Below are 16,390 nucleotides of genomic sequence, written 5' to 3'. Positions count from 1 at the left end.
CCTTCCTGACCATGAGCTGATCTCATCTGAATCTTTTGACTATGCATAGTGTTGTAAAATTCTCGGTAATAACCTTTTGGAGAATATATAGGGCGGGTTAAGGTCTGACCGCACTATGCGTCAACCGTACGATCCGACACTTCGCAACAGTGTGCGGCAATATTAGGTAAACCGCACTTGAACGACAGCGATGCGACACTATGCAGTAAATTATGTCAATCATTCGTTCGGTACCTCGGAGCTAGACGGAAGAAACGGACGCTATTATAGTATCTTTGATATGCGAGGAAGAAGAACAGTCGAGAAAAACCAAAAGATTATGGCAACATGCTATTTCAAAGTCACGATATGAAGGAGAATAATTGTCGCGAGGCAACCCCCACTCAACGACATTTGCGTCACGTCGCGAACGACACCTTGCGCCAAAGTTGGTCGGAAAGTCAACTTTGACGCACGGTGTCGTTCTACGCCATGCGACTGTCGCGCAGTGCGTTATGTCTCATACATGCCACCTGGACGTGATGTTTGTAGAGCTCGGCGGTAGATCGTCGGCGAGGCTTTCCCCCAATGGTGCCCGCTGATCGTCGTCTATGGTCTGGTCTCTGCTGATGGCTCTCTCTGTCTCCCTCTCTCGTACAGCGTGCGTACGTGAGCATGATGTGGGGAGAAGGAAAATGGCGGGAGATTATATATAATGAAACCAGGTTGTAAATCTGTATGTGAGCAACTGTATTTTAAGTTTAAATGTACAGAGAGCAAGCAGGGGAGTTCGTATACAAAGAAGCACGCACGTTAGGGTTTGAGGTTGTGTCAAACCCAACACGTGGCTGGTCTCACTTCGACGAAGAGAGACCAGGGTTCCTCACTTCACACCGGACGTATATTGGAGGTGATCTCCCAGTATTGTCTGCCGATCAGGCCGAGCTGACCGGTGACTCGGTGGTGGGAACGAAGCCGGGAATGAACAAAGGAGTTGACTCGAACACGGGAAGCGCGCGTTATCCGCCGCTTCCTCTCCAAAACAAAAGCCTGCTTTCTGGTCGTAACGCCACGAAAGTCGACCATGATACAATTGGTCTGAACACAAACAATATTCGGTCGCGTACTGTAGTGAAGTGTCGGATCGTTCGTTTGTCGCATAGTGCGGTCAGGCCTTTAAAGGTTTTGACCGTATCGAAACTTTGAAGAGGATCTTTATTTGCTCGATTAAATACATTTGTTTTATTGTATGTACGACGATTTTAACAGCCAGAAAATCGTCAGTGCTGCCATATCACATTATGGCTCAGAGTATAAAAAACCCTGATGAATTTTGCCACCTGGCAACAATGTCTTCCGATCGTTTTGAAACTCTGCAATTTTGCGCGGTTTGGTCAATGATGGACATTTAAATGGATTCTGATAGTTCCGATGGTGAAAAATAATCTTGATAAATACTTCTAAATTTTCGTAATTTTTGAAGATGGTGACGTTTTTATGACTACGACTACAGCCCCATATATTACATTAAATACTAGGTGGTCTTGCGTGTGTAATGGAATTGATAATAGATTTGTTTCGAACCTTGCTTGAACTCACTGTAAAGGTTATCAATAGATTATGCTGCATTAATACAATTTCAATGAACTGCACTTCTGTAAATTTGTACATAGAATAAATGTATTACATATTTATGTACATATTTTATAACGACTAGGATCAAAAATAAAAGAATAAATAATTGTATATATATACATACGAAAAATCACAATTTATTGTTCCATATTTTACTCATACATCCCCTCATTAAATATAAATTATTAAATATGTTTATACGAAAATTATATTAAATTCACAATATCTGATGTGGAATTTTTAACCACAAACAAAAATTACATACACCACTTCGGAATACTGTAGTTTGGAAATGAGTTTGGTTTAAGTAAAGTCAAAATACTGTATTGTCACGAATATAAGGCAATTATTTTCAAGACATAAAAATATTAGATTGTACATAAAGTATTAAAAAGTTATCCCACATTTGCATTCCAAAATAAGGATGTAAAAGTGCCTTATATTCGAGCCAAGATGGTAACATTCCTAATTAAAAATCTGCATCTAGAGTAAATACATTGTCCATACGATTTGCCATTACGCCCCACTTTTGGTATTCTCCAACTTTCTTCTCGAAGAAATTCGTTTTGCCTTCAAGAGAAATCATTTCCATGAAGCTGAATGGATTAGCAGAATTGTAGTGCTGAAGAAAACATTATAATATAAATAAAGACATTATTTTAAAGAAAAAATAAAATAAAAAAGATTTCGTTTACTTTTGGACATCCAAGATCTAACAGCAATCTATCAGCCACAAATTCAATATATTGAGACATTAACTCGCAATTCATTCCAAGAAGTCTCACAGGAAGAGCGTCTGTTAAGAACTCCTGTTCAATTAAAACAGCATCTTTGATTATATCTAAAACACGTTGTTTGGACGGCTTTTGAATTAGATGTTTGAACATTAGACACGCAAAATCACAATGAAGGCCCTGCAAAGTATTTAGAAAGTTAAAATAGCTCATTGGAATTATACATATTTATATATAAAAAAATGAATTGAAGGTCACCTCATCACGGGATATTAATTCGTTGCTGAATGTTAAGCCAGGCATAAGTCCGCGTTTTTTAAGCCAAAATATAGACGCAAAACTGCCTGAAAAGAATATCCCTTCAACAGCGGCAAAAGCTATAATTCGTTCACCAAATGTAGCAGATTGACTGCCAATCCATTGTAGAGCCCAATCTGCCTTCTTTTTGACACAAGGTAGTGTTTCAATGGCATTGAACAAGAACTCTCTGAAACAATAAATTATGAATTGAGAAAATCAAGAAACTCACATTTTTTATATAAAAAATTCGACTAACCGCTCAGTGGGATCCCTTATGTAAGTCTCTATTAGCAACGAATACATTTCGGAGTGAACATTTTCCATAGCGATTTGAAAACCATAGAAGCATCTAGCTTCGGTGACTTGAACTTCTTGTGAAAATCTTTCCAGGAGGTTTTCGTTAACGATGCCATCCGACGCAGCAAAGAATGCCAAAACATGAGAAATGAAATGCTTTTCAGAGTCCTTAAGCTTTTCCCAATCAGATAAATCCTGAAACATAATTACATTACATTGACAATGTGTATTTAATATTTCCATTTTAGACAGATGAACGTGCCAATTACAAACCTTAGATAAGTCAACTTCTTCAACAGTCCAAAATGAGGCCTCTGCCTTTTTATACATTTTCCAAATATCCGGATATTTAATCGGGAAAACAACGAAACGTCTGGGATTCTCTTGCAATAGTGGCTCTAGTTGCGGGTCAAACTTAGTCAGATCCGTACGAGTAATTTCGTTTTCTTCTACTGCCGGTTTCATATCTTGGTCTTCAGCTTGGAAACTACCATTTTGTTTTTTGGGAGACTGAAATCATTTTATACAAAATTAGCACTCAAAAAGAAAATGCACAAATTAATAAACTCCAACAACATTGTAAGTCACTTTGGCAAGTGCAACTGATAACAAGTCTGTTTATAAATATAATTCAAGGTGAATTACATACATTGCATTGTTGAAATATACACACTAATTACATTGTATCGAGTGCTCTTAGGAAAATTATCGCAGTTAACGTTCAAATTCAAATAAATCTACGTAATAAATGGAATCAAGCACAATTAGAATTTAGAGTTTATTTGAATAAAATCTCACAAAGAATACCAGGTCCCTTATCTCCAGCACGAAACTTCTGAAAATACCCACATCAATAAGTTTAAGAGCAGTTTTTATTGCTTTTTTGCCAGTTTTGAACTAATTCAAAAAAAATGCTATTGATTATTTTTTACCAACTCAAATTCAATTGCCTAATTAAAGTAAAATCAATAATAAAACCAAAATCAATAATAATATAGCGAAATAGAGCGCTGGTAAAGGCAGTCAGCGTTTTTATAAGTAAAGGTGAAAACAATAGTTTTGTAATATCTTTTCTGGGTATTATTATTTAGGAATATTATCGATAAACCCCTTGGAAAAAAGTCAAGCTTAACCAATAAAAACATATATTTTTAAAAATTAATTTACCGATATTTTGGATAAAGATTTCGTCTGTCTTTTAAACGATACTTTTTTTAGTATATTGCTTATGTTTTCTACACACCATTTACTAAGGACAGCTCGACGAGATCTTCAAATGAATCTTCAGATATCACACAATGAAAAAGGCGAATGAGTCACCGTATTTTTTTTTAAATATTAAAAAATTAAGATACAATAGAAACGGTTAATGATATGGATAAATCTCTGGATGAAGAGTTGGCAACAATGGTTGAAAACTATGGTCTGGTGACCAAGTCAGCAATTGAGATTCATCGAATTGAGCTATTCCAGGTTATGTCCGAATAATATGAACTTACCTTGATGTGTATCCCGTTCAAATCCTTCAGGACATTCTCCTTATCAGCAGAATGAAGAGACATGATTAGAAGGGCGTCCGAGCACTTCCAGACCGAAGGAGTCAATGGCTTGCTGTTTGAGCGGGACATCAAATATACCAGCTGTCAACCAACCGTCTTGATGGCGCCAACTGCTTTTGACACTTTTACTCAATATTTCAGATTCAAAGATAATACATGTGAAAGAGTATTTTATTATTATAGTAAAAAAACCATATAATTGACAGTTAAAATAAAGCTTTGATGTAAAAATCAATGAAAACGTTTTTCGCGCTATAAAAAAACTGCTATTCGTCGACCAATCACATGATGGTTCTTTTTAAGCCTCAATAATATGATTTATAGCCATAATATGATAAATTTAAAATGAATGAAACCGTGCTTTCGCCATTATTAGTCTTTTGATATCCATTGCCAATTTCAATTTATTATTACTTCGTTGTACCTAGGTTTATATTTTATTTACACAACCTTCATTATTTTCCACGAGTCTACCTCATGGGACCGAAAGTGAAAAGCCCGAAAACGCAAATATCGGAAGACAAAGATCGAAAGATCTTAAGAGGGCTGGACACCAGCGCCTTGTCCATACAAGTGTATTACACTTCTCCCTTCCTCAATTATGGCACTAGTGAAATTATTTTTTAATATGCTATGGATATCCACCATTGGGATGCATCTATCGTTTTATTTTTTTGATTAGTTATTTTTTATAGGAGCTAGGAGCCCCCAAACATCTATAAAATCGCCTCCTTTTTACACCCACGAAAAGAGTCCAGCGTGCTTATTTAAGGGTCGATTTAAAAAAAAAAATACGCGCTTAGTTGCACAGAAAATATCGTTCTCATAACGATGAAATTTTTTTAAAAATTGGTCCAGTTTTGAAGGAGAAAATAGGAGAATACGAAACCTCGATTTTGTCGATTTAAAATACGTATTATCTGGTCGAAGTGAAACTGTCGCATTCACACAATATATATATATATATATATATATATATATATATATATATATATATATATATATATATATATATATATTTATATTGATATATATTGTCGCATTCACTCTATATATATACATGAACTCAATTATCAATATTACAAGTATATTTGTAATTTCATCTGGCAGCTTATTATAAGTAAATTCTGTGATTTATTGCTACCTTTAATGCTATATTTATGTCAATGTAACCCTCTGTGGTGACCGCCGGGGTTCTGGCAGTACCAATGCGATGCACGGTCAGTCACCGTTTTGCGGGAAGCATTCTCTTTGTCAGAATAAACAACACCGTCACTGTTGCACTCGCCTTCCCCCATACCTCTAATAAAATATCTATCGAAATACCTAGGTAACATTTTCTTATCTAACTTATAAATAAAAACCGACATATATATTTTCAGAGTATCATCAAATTTATAAAATACTTTAACACGGATCTTATACTAATATACCTATTTAGGTGCATCTAAGATACTCTTCGTGGCTCTATTCTGTAATGTTTGTAGCCTATCTTAGCCTAGCCTACAGAAAAGATCCACAACACATAAAATGTGGTCGGACAATTGCATTATATATGATAACTGCCTCCACCACATCCACTATACTATGAAAATAGCATTGAAATCACTTGGAAACGATCCACCTTGAATTTGTTAGACCAGCATACAATGAAATCCATCCCGGCAAAAAGCTTTATGGATAAGGCGTCATCTGATGTGGAACCCAGGGGGTTATGTTTGTATTCTTTATAAAAGTTGGACTTGATAGAGGAGGGGCAGTAGATGTTAGATATGCGTTCAGCTATATCAGCGGCTTCGAAGCAAAGTGACTGAATGACTGATTGACTGATTAATGGATTATATATGTCGCGGTATGAATGCACACACGTCAAATGTCAAATGTAAAAACGTAAACAAATGTCTGTTAGTGTGTGTGTGTGAGCTATCGACGCGACACCGGTGGCGAGTTGTAGCATGACAATTCCATGGAGGTTACGGATATATGCAACAAAATTAAGGCTTCGGGTGTACAGCCCTCTTAAGTCGAAAGATAAAAAAAAAGGGTGCATGGTAAACGGTACTATGTATATATGTAATATATGTATATCAGTGGCATGCGGTGAAATTATCTCTCTTTTTGTCATACAGCCTTGTTTGATGTGCGGGCGCAGTACGAGAGGAAAAGCCTGTTCTTCTTGTTCCTATTGTATCCTGCTCGCGCAAATTAAGCGAGGATGTACGACGGGGGGGAGTGGGAGTTTTACCACACGCTACTGATATATATGTACATACATATACTAACCGTTTTTCATATGTATGCATGGTAAACGAACATTTTCGACTTTTTAACATTCGGTGCGGTGACGGTCACCCATTTTCCACACATGGATTTGGACATACAATAATTTTTGGTTCAGTGGCTAGGTCAAGGTGACCATTCGTACTGCTTTTACCAGTAAAGTAGTGGTTTTTTTGGATACCTACTTGTCTTGGTAAGTTGTGAAATAAAACCAGCACGCTTTTTTTTATCTAATAGATGGACTGATTGAAATCTTCCAAAAGTATAGAAAAATTTAATTGAATTAATGAATTAATTGTATTTGTTTACTAGGAACAAATGCATTTGCCGAACGACTTGAATGAACGCAATTGAATGTTGAAACCTTAAAATGTTAAAATTCTTATCACTAAATATAATTTTAACCAGTCATGTGTAGAATTTTATAAAAGCAGTCGACAAAATGAACTTTTTCATGAAATTGAATATAGTAAAAATGTGAGGGGGGGGGGGGGGAGAGTGGTGGTGGCATCAACAGATGCACACACGCACGCCTGTTTATAAACATTGTAATTGATTTTTATAGGCTTTTTTTAGCTTCCACTCGGTTATTTACTGTCATAAATGTGTATCTATGATTCTTAAATGTTCATTAACGTTTTAAATAATTTAAATTTAAAAAAATCCTGGTTATAAATTCGAAAAACATCATTACCTTACTTACTTACTATACATATTTGTGATTAGAACTTTTTTGAATAATTTCATAATTCACAGGTAACAGTTAATTTAAAGCGTTCGAATAGTGATTTTGAAAATCAATGAGCGCATAATATTGTTGCGTAGGGGTGGGTGGAGGATCCAAGAAAAGGCCAACAGTCGTTTCACAGCATTTATTGATGATTAAGGAGTTACACGTATTGCTAGTGTTCAATCCAGACTGACCTGATATCGCCTACGTACCGCCTTATAAGGGGTAGATCTCTCAGGACGTCTAATCTGTTTACCTACAGTATAGTCACGTATTCCCACGGTATGAGAAGTGCAATTATTGTTTAGCTTTCATGCACTTAGCTCGTCGCTAATCCCTAAAACCACTTACACCGGTCTCACGGTCTCTCAGGACGTCTACCCGTCTTAATCCGCTCGCAGTTACTCGGCGGCTCTGTTTAGTATACGTTACATTGCCCCCCACTTAGGTCAAATCGTCCCGATTGACCAACAAATCATAACTGATAAATCTGCAGTAGTTACATTTATCTTCGATATCAGTCACAGTTACATTTACCATTACAGTCGTTATCTTTACAGTTACAATGGAAACAATGACATTTAAAATCTATTACCGTTACATTAACGTTACCTTTACAATTTAAATTCTGTTACAGTTAGATTAACGTCACCTTTACAATTTAAACAATTACATTAAACCTTCGTTAAACTTCAATTTACGACACCTTTACAATGTAAACAAAAACATTTAAAATTTCGTTACACTACGATTTACGTCACCTTTACAATGGAAACAATTACATGAAAACTTTCGTTAAACTTCAATTTACGACACCTTTACAATGTAAACAATTACATTACACTTCATTTTACGTCACCTTTACAATGGAAACAATTACATTAACTTTCGTTAAACTTCAATTTACGTCACCTTTACAATGGAAACAATTACATAAAACTTTCATTACACTTCACTTTACGTCACCTTTACAATGGAAACAATTACAGTTATATTTCTAATCCCCTAAAATTAGTCATCCGATGTTTTACATTTGGAAATCATTCTTTGTCAGCTCTTCGGTCCAAAATTTTCTCACGTGTTTGGTCCATGTTGCTCGTATCACCAAAGTCCAAATTTGCTATGGCAGCCCCGTATTCCTGTCATGTGGTCCAGCATCCTGCTGCAGACCAACGTTCAACCCAGAACGTGCTCCAAAGCCATGTCCCACAAGAATGGCTCCCATCCTCACAAAAGTGACTTGGTCCATGTCTCTCGTGTCACCATCGTCCAAATTTGCTACGGTGGCCCAGTGTTCCTCTGTCATGTGGCCCAGCATCTTGCTGCAGACCAACGTTCAACCCAGAACGTGCTCCAAAGCCATGTCCCACAAGAATCGCCACCATCCTCACAAAAGTGACGGTTGACCCTGGAAAATGTGCACCCCTCAGTCTGCCACTCTGCTGGTGGTGCTTCTTTTCCGTTCCCTTGACCCTGGAAAATGTGCACACCTCAGTCTGCCACTCTGCTGGTTGTGTTTCTTTTCCGTTCCATTGACCTTGGTAAATATGCACCCAACAGTCTGCCACTCTGTTGAATGTGCTTCTTTTCCGTTCCATTGACCCAACTGAAATCCATTTCTTTCTGATGTATTTTCCCGTTACATCTGCGAGATGATCTAAACACTGCTGCAACTGTCCATGTATTTTTTCAGGTACTCGTGTTTCCACTAGTTTCCAACTAGATTTTTTTCGATGTTGACGTATATCAATTGTTCCACTCTCTCTCGTTGAAGTCGCGATCTGGCGTTTCTTCGGTTTCAAATGCCCTCACGTGGTTGATCCAAGTCGCTCGTTTCCCCAACGTCCAAATTTGTTGCGGTGGCCCCGTCTTCCTCTCATGTGGCCCAGCATCTTGCTGCAGACCAACGTTCCACCCAGAACGTGCTTCCGTTGCCATTCCCTCTGAAGCGGTGCCTCTATCCTCCCAAAAGTGACTTGATTGACTCCGCCGACTGACCAACCAACATTTATCCAATCTGATAAATATGCCTCTCTGCCGTTGCATGGTTCCGATTGAATTCCATTTCAATCCGTTTACTTTCCGACTCTTCCAATTAGACTCGACTAGTTTCCAATTAGATTTTTTTTTCAGTTCGTTGACATCTGCCCTCAACAAACAGTTGAAGGGAATAGTGGCTTGTAATCGACATCTCTCAGTTGTAGTCGATCTCCGCTCCTCTTCTGACGACGACGCCCTCCCGTGGATCGACGCCACCTACAGCCGCTAATTCCTGCCACTTGCGGCGAATTGGCGAACTGCCCTCGTCCCGGTCGCCCTTTGGACCACTCTGCAACTGCCGGATGCCGCTCTCCGATGCTGCCCTTGACAACGCCTCAAGTTGTCCTCTCCCGGCAGCACCTGCACGAAACCTCCCGTTTCGCAACCTCCCTCCGTCATCCCGATGAATTCTTGCTCCTCCCCATTCCTGATCTCCACTCCTCTTCTGACGACGATGCTTTCCCGTGGATCGTCGTCACCTACAGCCGCTAATTATTGCTACTTGCGGCGAATTGGCGAACTGCCCTCGTCTCGGTCGCCCTTTGGATGACTCTGCAATTGCCGGATGCTGCTCTCCGATGTTGCCCTTGACAACGCCTCAAGTTGTCCTCTCCCGGCAGCACTTGTACGAAACCTCCCGTTTCGTAACCTCCTTCCGTCATCCCGATGACTTCTTGGCGGCCACCGCCGATAATGTCAAAGTCGAGTTGCAGTGATAACTGCAATTCGACAGACGAGAATGTGATGACCGATTCTGTGTGTTGCAGTGAAAACTGCATTTTTTTGTTTCGTGTCTCCATGGCTCGAACTCTCTCCTACAGCTCCCGAAGATGGCTTCGCTGTAGCTTCTCTTCCTTCGCTGGTGACTTTGTTCCACGGCCCATCTTGGATCCCACTTCTGACACCAGTGTTGCGTAGGGGTGGGTGGAGGATCCAAGAAAAGGCCAACAGTCGTTTCACAGCATTTATTGATGATTAAGGAGTTACACGTATTGCTAGTGTTCAATCCAGACTGACCTGATATCGCCTACGTACCGCCTTATAAGGGGTAGATCTCTCAGGACGTCTAATCTGTTTACCTACAGTATAGTCACGTATTCGGATATGTATTCCCACGGTATGAGAAGTGCAATTATTGTTTAGCTTTCATGCACTTAGCTCGTCGCTAATCCCTAAAACCACTTACACCGGTCTCACGGTCTCTCAGGACGTCTACCCGTCTTAATCCGCTCGCAGTTACTCGGCGGCTCTGTTTAGTATACGTTACAATATGAAGGATATTTACATACAAGAAAATTTGCAAAAATGAAATCGAGAAGTTAAAATATTATTACCAACATTTCTTTTAATTGATTACTATTAATTTTACGAGTGTTAACTATACTTACGGTGACCATACGTTTGATATTTAAAAGGACAGTTATTCATTTCACAACTTTGTCCTTTAGAATTATTTATTTTCTAAAATTGTCTTTTATTTTGTGAAGTTGACTATATAAATAGTCATATAAAATAACAGACGTTTGAAAATATGCATACTTTCATGTTAGGTCAAAAGTATTCGAATGGCAAAATTTTTTTAGTAATTTTCTATTATTCTATCCGTCCTTATTAGGGATTCCAATTGAATATTCGATATTGGAATACATATATTCGGCCCTTTTCGGATACTCAACAATTCGATATTTTCAAAACAAGGATTTATTGCCTCCGATATATTGTAATATAATTACATACATACATATATTTTTACATTCATTAAAATTTCTCAAGAAATCAGAATGCCTAAATTTATAACCATATTTCATGTTGTACCGTTTTGTAAAACAAAATGCTTCTTAATGAATAACATTTTTCTAATGATGAAGTGAAAGTGAATGCACCACCAAATTAAAATGAGATTTTAAGAAATGAGAAAAATTTTATAAGAGATTTTGTAATTAAAACTGGTACTTATTTTACTAAACAAGATTTTCTTAATTTTCAACCGTTTTGAAATTTTCACATATTTCAAAAGTTACCCACCGTCATGATTTCTAGTTACAAGTTGGTAATGATCATTAAATATGGTTCATAAAACATTTGAAAAAAAAAAGATTTGAAATGTGCTAAATTATGATCAAAAAAAAAATAAAAATAAGGGGGCCCAATTTTCAAGTTTTACAAAGAAGTCTTCAACCACAAAAAAGGTTCTGGTACATTTCAATACAAAAAAAACGTCATTATTTATGACGTTAGCGCACAGCATTAAAAGTGAAAAAAAAAAACAATTTATAAACTTTTTAATTAAATGTTTTAGTAAGAAAAATAAATAATTTTAACACAAACGTTATATTAGCAGGAAAACATATATTTATTTTTTAATTTGCACTTATCGATGATTACATATTTTTAAAAGTTCAAAATGATATACATTGTATTATGTTTTACTAATTTCATAACTTGAATAATTTATATTTACATTAAAGTTGAAACAAAAATATTGCTTTTACGATAGTCTTGATTGAATAAATTCTTTTGTTTTAATTTATTCTTAATAATCGTTACTTTGAAATGCAAATAAAAATGGCACAACACACGATTGACATTACAAGACGGTGTGCCTTGATGTTAAACCTAATCTGTCAAACACGCGGATTTCTTTCATATTGTTACTGCGGCGAGGGACAAAATTACCAAGCCGTGATTTTACATTATTGTTTTTGATTGAAGGTACGCTAATTTTCATAACATCCCTTGTTGGGGTTGTTTTAATGTGAGTTAGTACACTTGGTACGAGTGACTTCTGAATTAACGAATTTTTCGAGCGCTTTTCTATTACTTTAAAATCGACGTGTGGTGAAAACTTAACGCTCTTTCTTTGAGTATTCGAAACGGGCAATCTCTGCTTTATATTTAATGGGACTTTATCAGCCCGCATACTTCCACTAGATGGAACATTACTTAGACTTCTGACTTTGCCGTTTGTTTTAATGACAATTTTTTTTGGAACAGCTTCTTTAAATACATTTTTTTGTTCTAACAATTCATTAGAGTTGATAATAGTTTTCGTCAATGGTATATCAGGTCCTTTAAAACCGCCTAATCTAGCGAAAACATTTTTTTGCATGGCAGATGACTGTTGTTGTTTGACAGATATTTCAGGATGACTATATCCTGTTTCTTCACTTGATCCCAAGCGTGTAAATACATTAGTGCTGCCTCTCATTGATTCTTCTAAAAATAAGACAAAAGAATAAAAATAAATCAAGTAAACAAAAAAATATGCAAATATTTCTATACCTTTCTCTTTATTTAAAGTTGCAGTTTGCAAATTATGAACATCACCCTGTTGTAATGAAATTCTTTTTAATTTCGAAACAAATGATTCATTTACAGGGAAAGCTTCCGACTCAGCCTCCAAACTAAATCATAGAATATAAATATAATATTAATAATGATTAAGAAATAGATATATGTACATATTTTAAAATATAATGCAATTAATTTACTCTGTTATTATAGGTGGATGAATTTTTCTTTTTGTCGCTTTTGAACGAATTTCTCCTAGCCTCTCTTTTATAGTGTTGGTCTCAACAATAGAAGATTGTTTGATAACAACTGAGTTCCGTGATTTGGAATTTGGTATTCGAGGAGTTGCTGCAAAACATTCCAACAAATATATTATTAATATTACCAGGCAATATCAGAGGGTGAGAGGGAAGCTCGCATGGGCCTTGTAATTTAAAAGAATTTTTCTGCAGAATTATTTAAATAAATTACACTGTTCAACACGAAAAATGGTTCAGAGACGAGATATGACTTATCTTATAGATCTATGCCCACTAAACACGAATCTGGTAATAAAAAATGTTGATTGGCTAGAGATTCAGAGATATATGTGTTTTTTAAATCGCGCGATTTTTATATATCTTGGTGTTGTTCCAAATGATTGCAAACCACCAGCCTGCATGCTCTTTCGATTGCATTTTAACTGTTTGAATTTCAGCATGTACGTAAGACGAGATATTCATGGGGTTGCGCAGATGACATTTCGATGTACATTGATGATTGGCAATTCTTAAAATTGAGTTGGATCTTTCTGGCAAGTTTAAAATGGCAAAAGCCGAGACAAAAGAATGAAATGAGCATGCGGGTGCTTGGTTTGCAATCGTTTGCAGCGCAGGGCTTCTTACCAGTTGACAGCAAAATATATTCTAATATCTGAGCTCTCTCTGGTCTAAAATTTGATTCGTTTATCAGCTTCTTTTATCCTTTTGATCCAAGTGTCATTGCTTCTTAATTTTTTTATATATCTTGGTGTTGTTCGGTCGATGTCTCAAAATCTGTCAATTTCCTGTTCAAAATGAATATTGGAATCTATAGTCGGGTATTTTATCTTCCATTTGTAGTACTTTTCAACTTTGACATATCTCTAAGTAGTCGTCCAGTTCAAATCAAAAGTCAAAAGTACGTATTTTCACTTGGGATTTTTTCCCACTGTTTTGACCACACTATTTTTTGTTTTCGTTTAAAAGGGGAAGAGTGCTGAACTTTAAATCGGTAAAATTGCGAGCAAAAAGCTCGTACTAGTATTTACTCGAATCTGAATTCAATTAATAGGGATAATATATTAAATTATCTTTATATGAGAATTAAATAAAATTCCAATTAGAAAAATCATATTTCGACTATTCTTGTGGATTAATAACAAAATATAGATTCCAATATTCATCTTGAACAGGAAATTGAGATATTTTGAGATATCGACCTAACAACACCAAGATATAGAAAAATCGCGCGATTTAAAAAACACATATATCTCCGAATCTCGAGCCAATCAACATTTTTTATTACTAGATTCGTGTTTACTGGGCATATATCTATAAGAAAAGTCATATCTCGTCTCTGAACCAAAAAAAAGGTCGTTATTTTTCGAACAGTGTTATCAATACGGGGTTCTGAAATGTTACCTAATATAGCGATTATGTTTCGAAATTTTTTAACCTTGCCTGTGAGTGTAGCAGAAGGAGGAAGATCAACTAGTGTATTGCATAGGATTAAAAATTTTCTACAATCAATAATGAATCAAGAGCGACTAAACTAGACTGGCGACGCTCAGGGTGCTGATAGGAGTCTCGGGCCCTGGGAAAAATTAATTCCGGGCCCTACAACAAAGTAAAAATAAGATCTTTCAGATATATTTATAATATGCGAAAAATTATTAGAATAATATATTGTCAGACCGATGAGCGAAGTGAAATATAGAAGAGCCTTGTAAAAATACCTATATGTATTTTTGGTTGTTATGTTTTAAAACAATTGCATAAGAATGTATATTTATGTAGAATAATATAAAATATCAATATCGGTCAGTTGGATGTCCCTCGGACACGGGACCCCTCGAGTATTCCAGGCTCTGGAACTTTACTCTAGCCCCCCCCCCCATAATATCTGAAAGACACAAAAAGCTTTTGTTAAATAATTTTTCTAAGAAAACTAGTAATTTTTTTATTTTCGTAACATATTTTTTCTCTCCCATTGTTTTGGAATTTGAAAAAGGCAAGAGGGGGGAGGGGGTTGGCCTGGGTCTCGCATTTTCTCTGAGGCCCTGAATATTACCGTATATTAAAAACGTTACAGGTTAGTAATGTAAATGTACTTGTTGAATTTTTTTGTTGTTCCATTCTAGCAGCAACGGTCGCTATCGGGATTTTGGGACTAGCCATGCCTAACACTCTATCTCTGGACGCCTCTTCGTGTACACGTTTAGCATGTCTACAAATCAAGATACGTATAATAAATATTAAGAGTGACGACATTCGATAAGTGTGCAATATTTGTACAAGTGTTCAAATTACAAATGAAACATACCTTAAAATCGATATAACATCACCCGTACAAGTAATGTCCATCTCTTTCAAATAGTCCTTGTTCAAATCGAGCAGCATATTCATCTGAATCCTGTTTTCGGTGAATTTCAAAGCGTACGTCGCGCTGATTTCCGATGGCAAATGAGCGTCCAGGAAGAACTTGTTCCAGGTTTCTGCGGAACATATTTATAAATATTCATCTATGAAGTATATATTGGGAAGTATCGTTTGACACATATCGCATTGCAGACGCAAATAGAATGAATACGCCATATAAATGATTGTGAATGAAAAATAATAGGTCTGTGAGAGTAGGGTAACAGGTAAGAGTTAGTGAGTGGGGGGGATCAGAGAATAATAAAATAAGAATATTTACAGTGGGATGTAATATGTAGGCGGATGATTTTTGAAAGTTAATGATAGATGGAGTAACTGACTTTCTGGAGTTGTAGTCATGGTGGCTGGTGATTGGAAGTCGGTGATCATCAGCAGTCAGCAGGTGACAGCGTAAAGTGACAGCGTAAAGTGACAGCTACTGCTAGAGACACATTCTTCGTCGGCCTCCACGCACTCAGTGTTGCCAGTTCACTACACACGCCTATAATATAACATTTATATTAGTCACTGTTGACAACATGAAGACTGAACTCGATGCTTTTTGCATAATGGGAAATTGGGCTGATCATTAAATCATAATATATAGGCAGTAGCGTCGCTGGGCCAGTGCGGGGAGGGAGTCTGTACCTGTTGACATCATTTTTAGGGTGTCACCAAATTGTTCAAATAGAAAAACGCTAATTCAACATATTCGTTGTATGACGGTCTTCGAGCGGCTACACGCCTCATTATAATTTTTGTATATATATATATATATATATATATATATATATATATATATATATATATATATATATATATATATATATACAGCTTTATGTATTTGTACAGCCGGGGACGTCATTTGGGGGGGGGGGGGGGGGCATG

The 16,390-nt window shown here is 36.5% G+C and overlaps 3 protein-coding genes across 6 annotated transcripts in view; 1 reads left to right on the top strand and 2 right to left on the bottom strand.

Annotated features, from left to right (window-relative positions):
* The window catches only part of LOC143911840 (coiled-coil domain-containing protein 124), a 74,815-nt gene extending 74,728 nt beyond the window's left edge, over positions 1 to 87 (top strand). The window contains exon 6 of the transcript XR_013260596.1: positions 50 to 87. The gene's annotated coding sequence lies outside the window, so the exon portion shown is untranslated. The remainder of the gene's footprint in view (positions 1 to 49) is intronic.
* Positions 88 to 1,717: 1,630 nt separating this feature from the next.
* RnrS (ribonucleoside-diphosphate reductase subunit M2) lies at positions 1,718 to 6,424 on the bottom strand. 4 transcript variants are annotated; one of them, XM_077440552.1, is made up of 7 exons: positions 6,129 to 6,424; positions 4,445 to 4,614; positions 3,219 to 3,455; positions 2,905 to 3,140; positions 2,607 to 2,835; positions 2,310 to 2,528; positions 1,718 to 2,236 (listed from the first exon to the last, which is right to left on the bottom strand). In XM_077440552.1, the coding sequence occupies exons 2-7, from the start codon at positions 4,571 to 4,573 to the stop codon at positions 2,084 to 2,086; spliced, it is 1,203 nt and encodes a 400-aa protein (XP_077296678.1). In that variant the 5' UTR covers positions 4,574 to 4,614; positions 6,129 to 6,424; the 3' UTR covers positions 1,718 to 2,083. The 4 variants fall into 4 exon arrangements, with proteins under 4 accessions (XP_077296678.1, XP_077296685.1, XP_077296692.1 ...); XM_077440559.1 differs by having other exon boundaries at positions 5,938 to 6,396; XM_077440566.1 differs by having other exon boundaries at positions 6,114 to 6,379.
* A 1,217-nt stretch (positions 6,425 to 7,641) lies between these two features.
* Positions 7,642 to 16,178, bottom strand: LOC143918592 (uncharacterized). Its single transcript, XM_077440535.1, has 6 exons — positions 15,844 to 16,178; positions 15,408 to 15,579; positions 15,196 to 15,311; positions 13,046 to 13,193; positions 12,837 to 12,958; positions 7,642 to 12,770 (listed from the first exon to the last, which is right to left on the bottom strand). Exons 1-6 carry the CDS (start codon positions 15,890 to 15,892, stop codon positions 12,142 to 12,144), a joined length of 1,236 nt encoding a protein of 411 aa, XP_077296661.1. The 5' UTR covers positions 15,893 to 16,178; the 3' UTR covers positions 7,642 to 12,141.
* Between the last annotated feature and the right edge of the window lie 212 nt (positions 16,179 to 16,390).

This window comes from Arctopsyche grandis, chromosome 1 (assembly GCF_051622035.1).
Source record: "Arctopsyche grandis isolate Sample6627 chromosome 1, ASM5162203v2, whole genome shotgun sequence".
NCBI lineage: Eukaryota > Metazoa > Arthropoda > Insecta > Trichoptera > Hydropsychidae > Arctopsyche > Arctopsyche grandis.
Note: the sequence above shows the minus strand (reverse complement) of the source record. Positions and strands in the feature narration are given on the sequence as shown.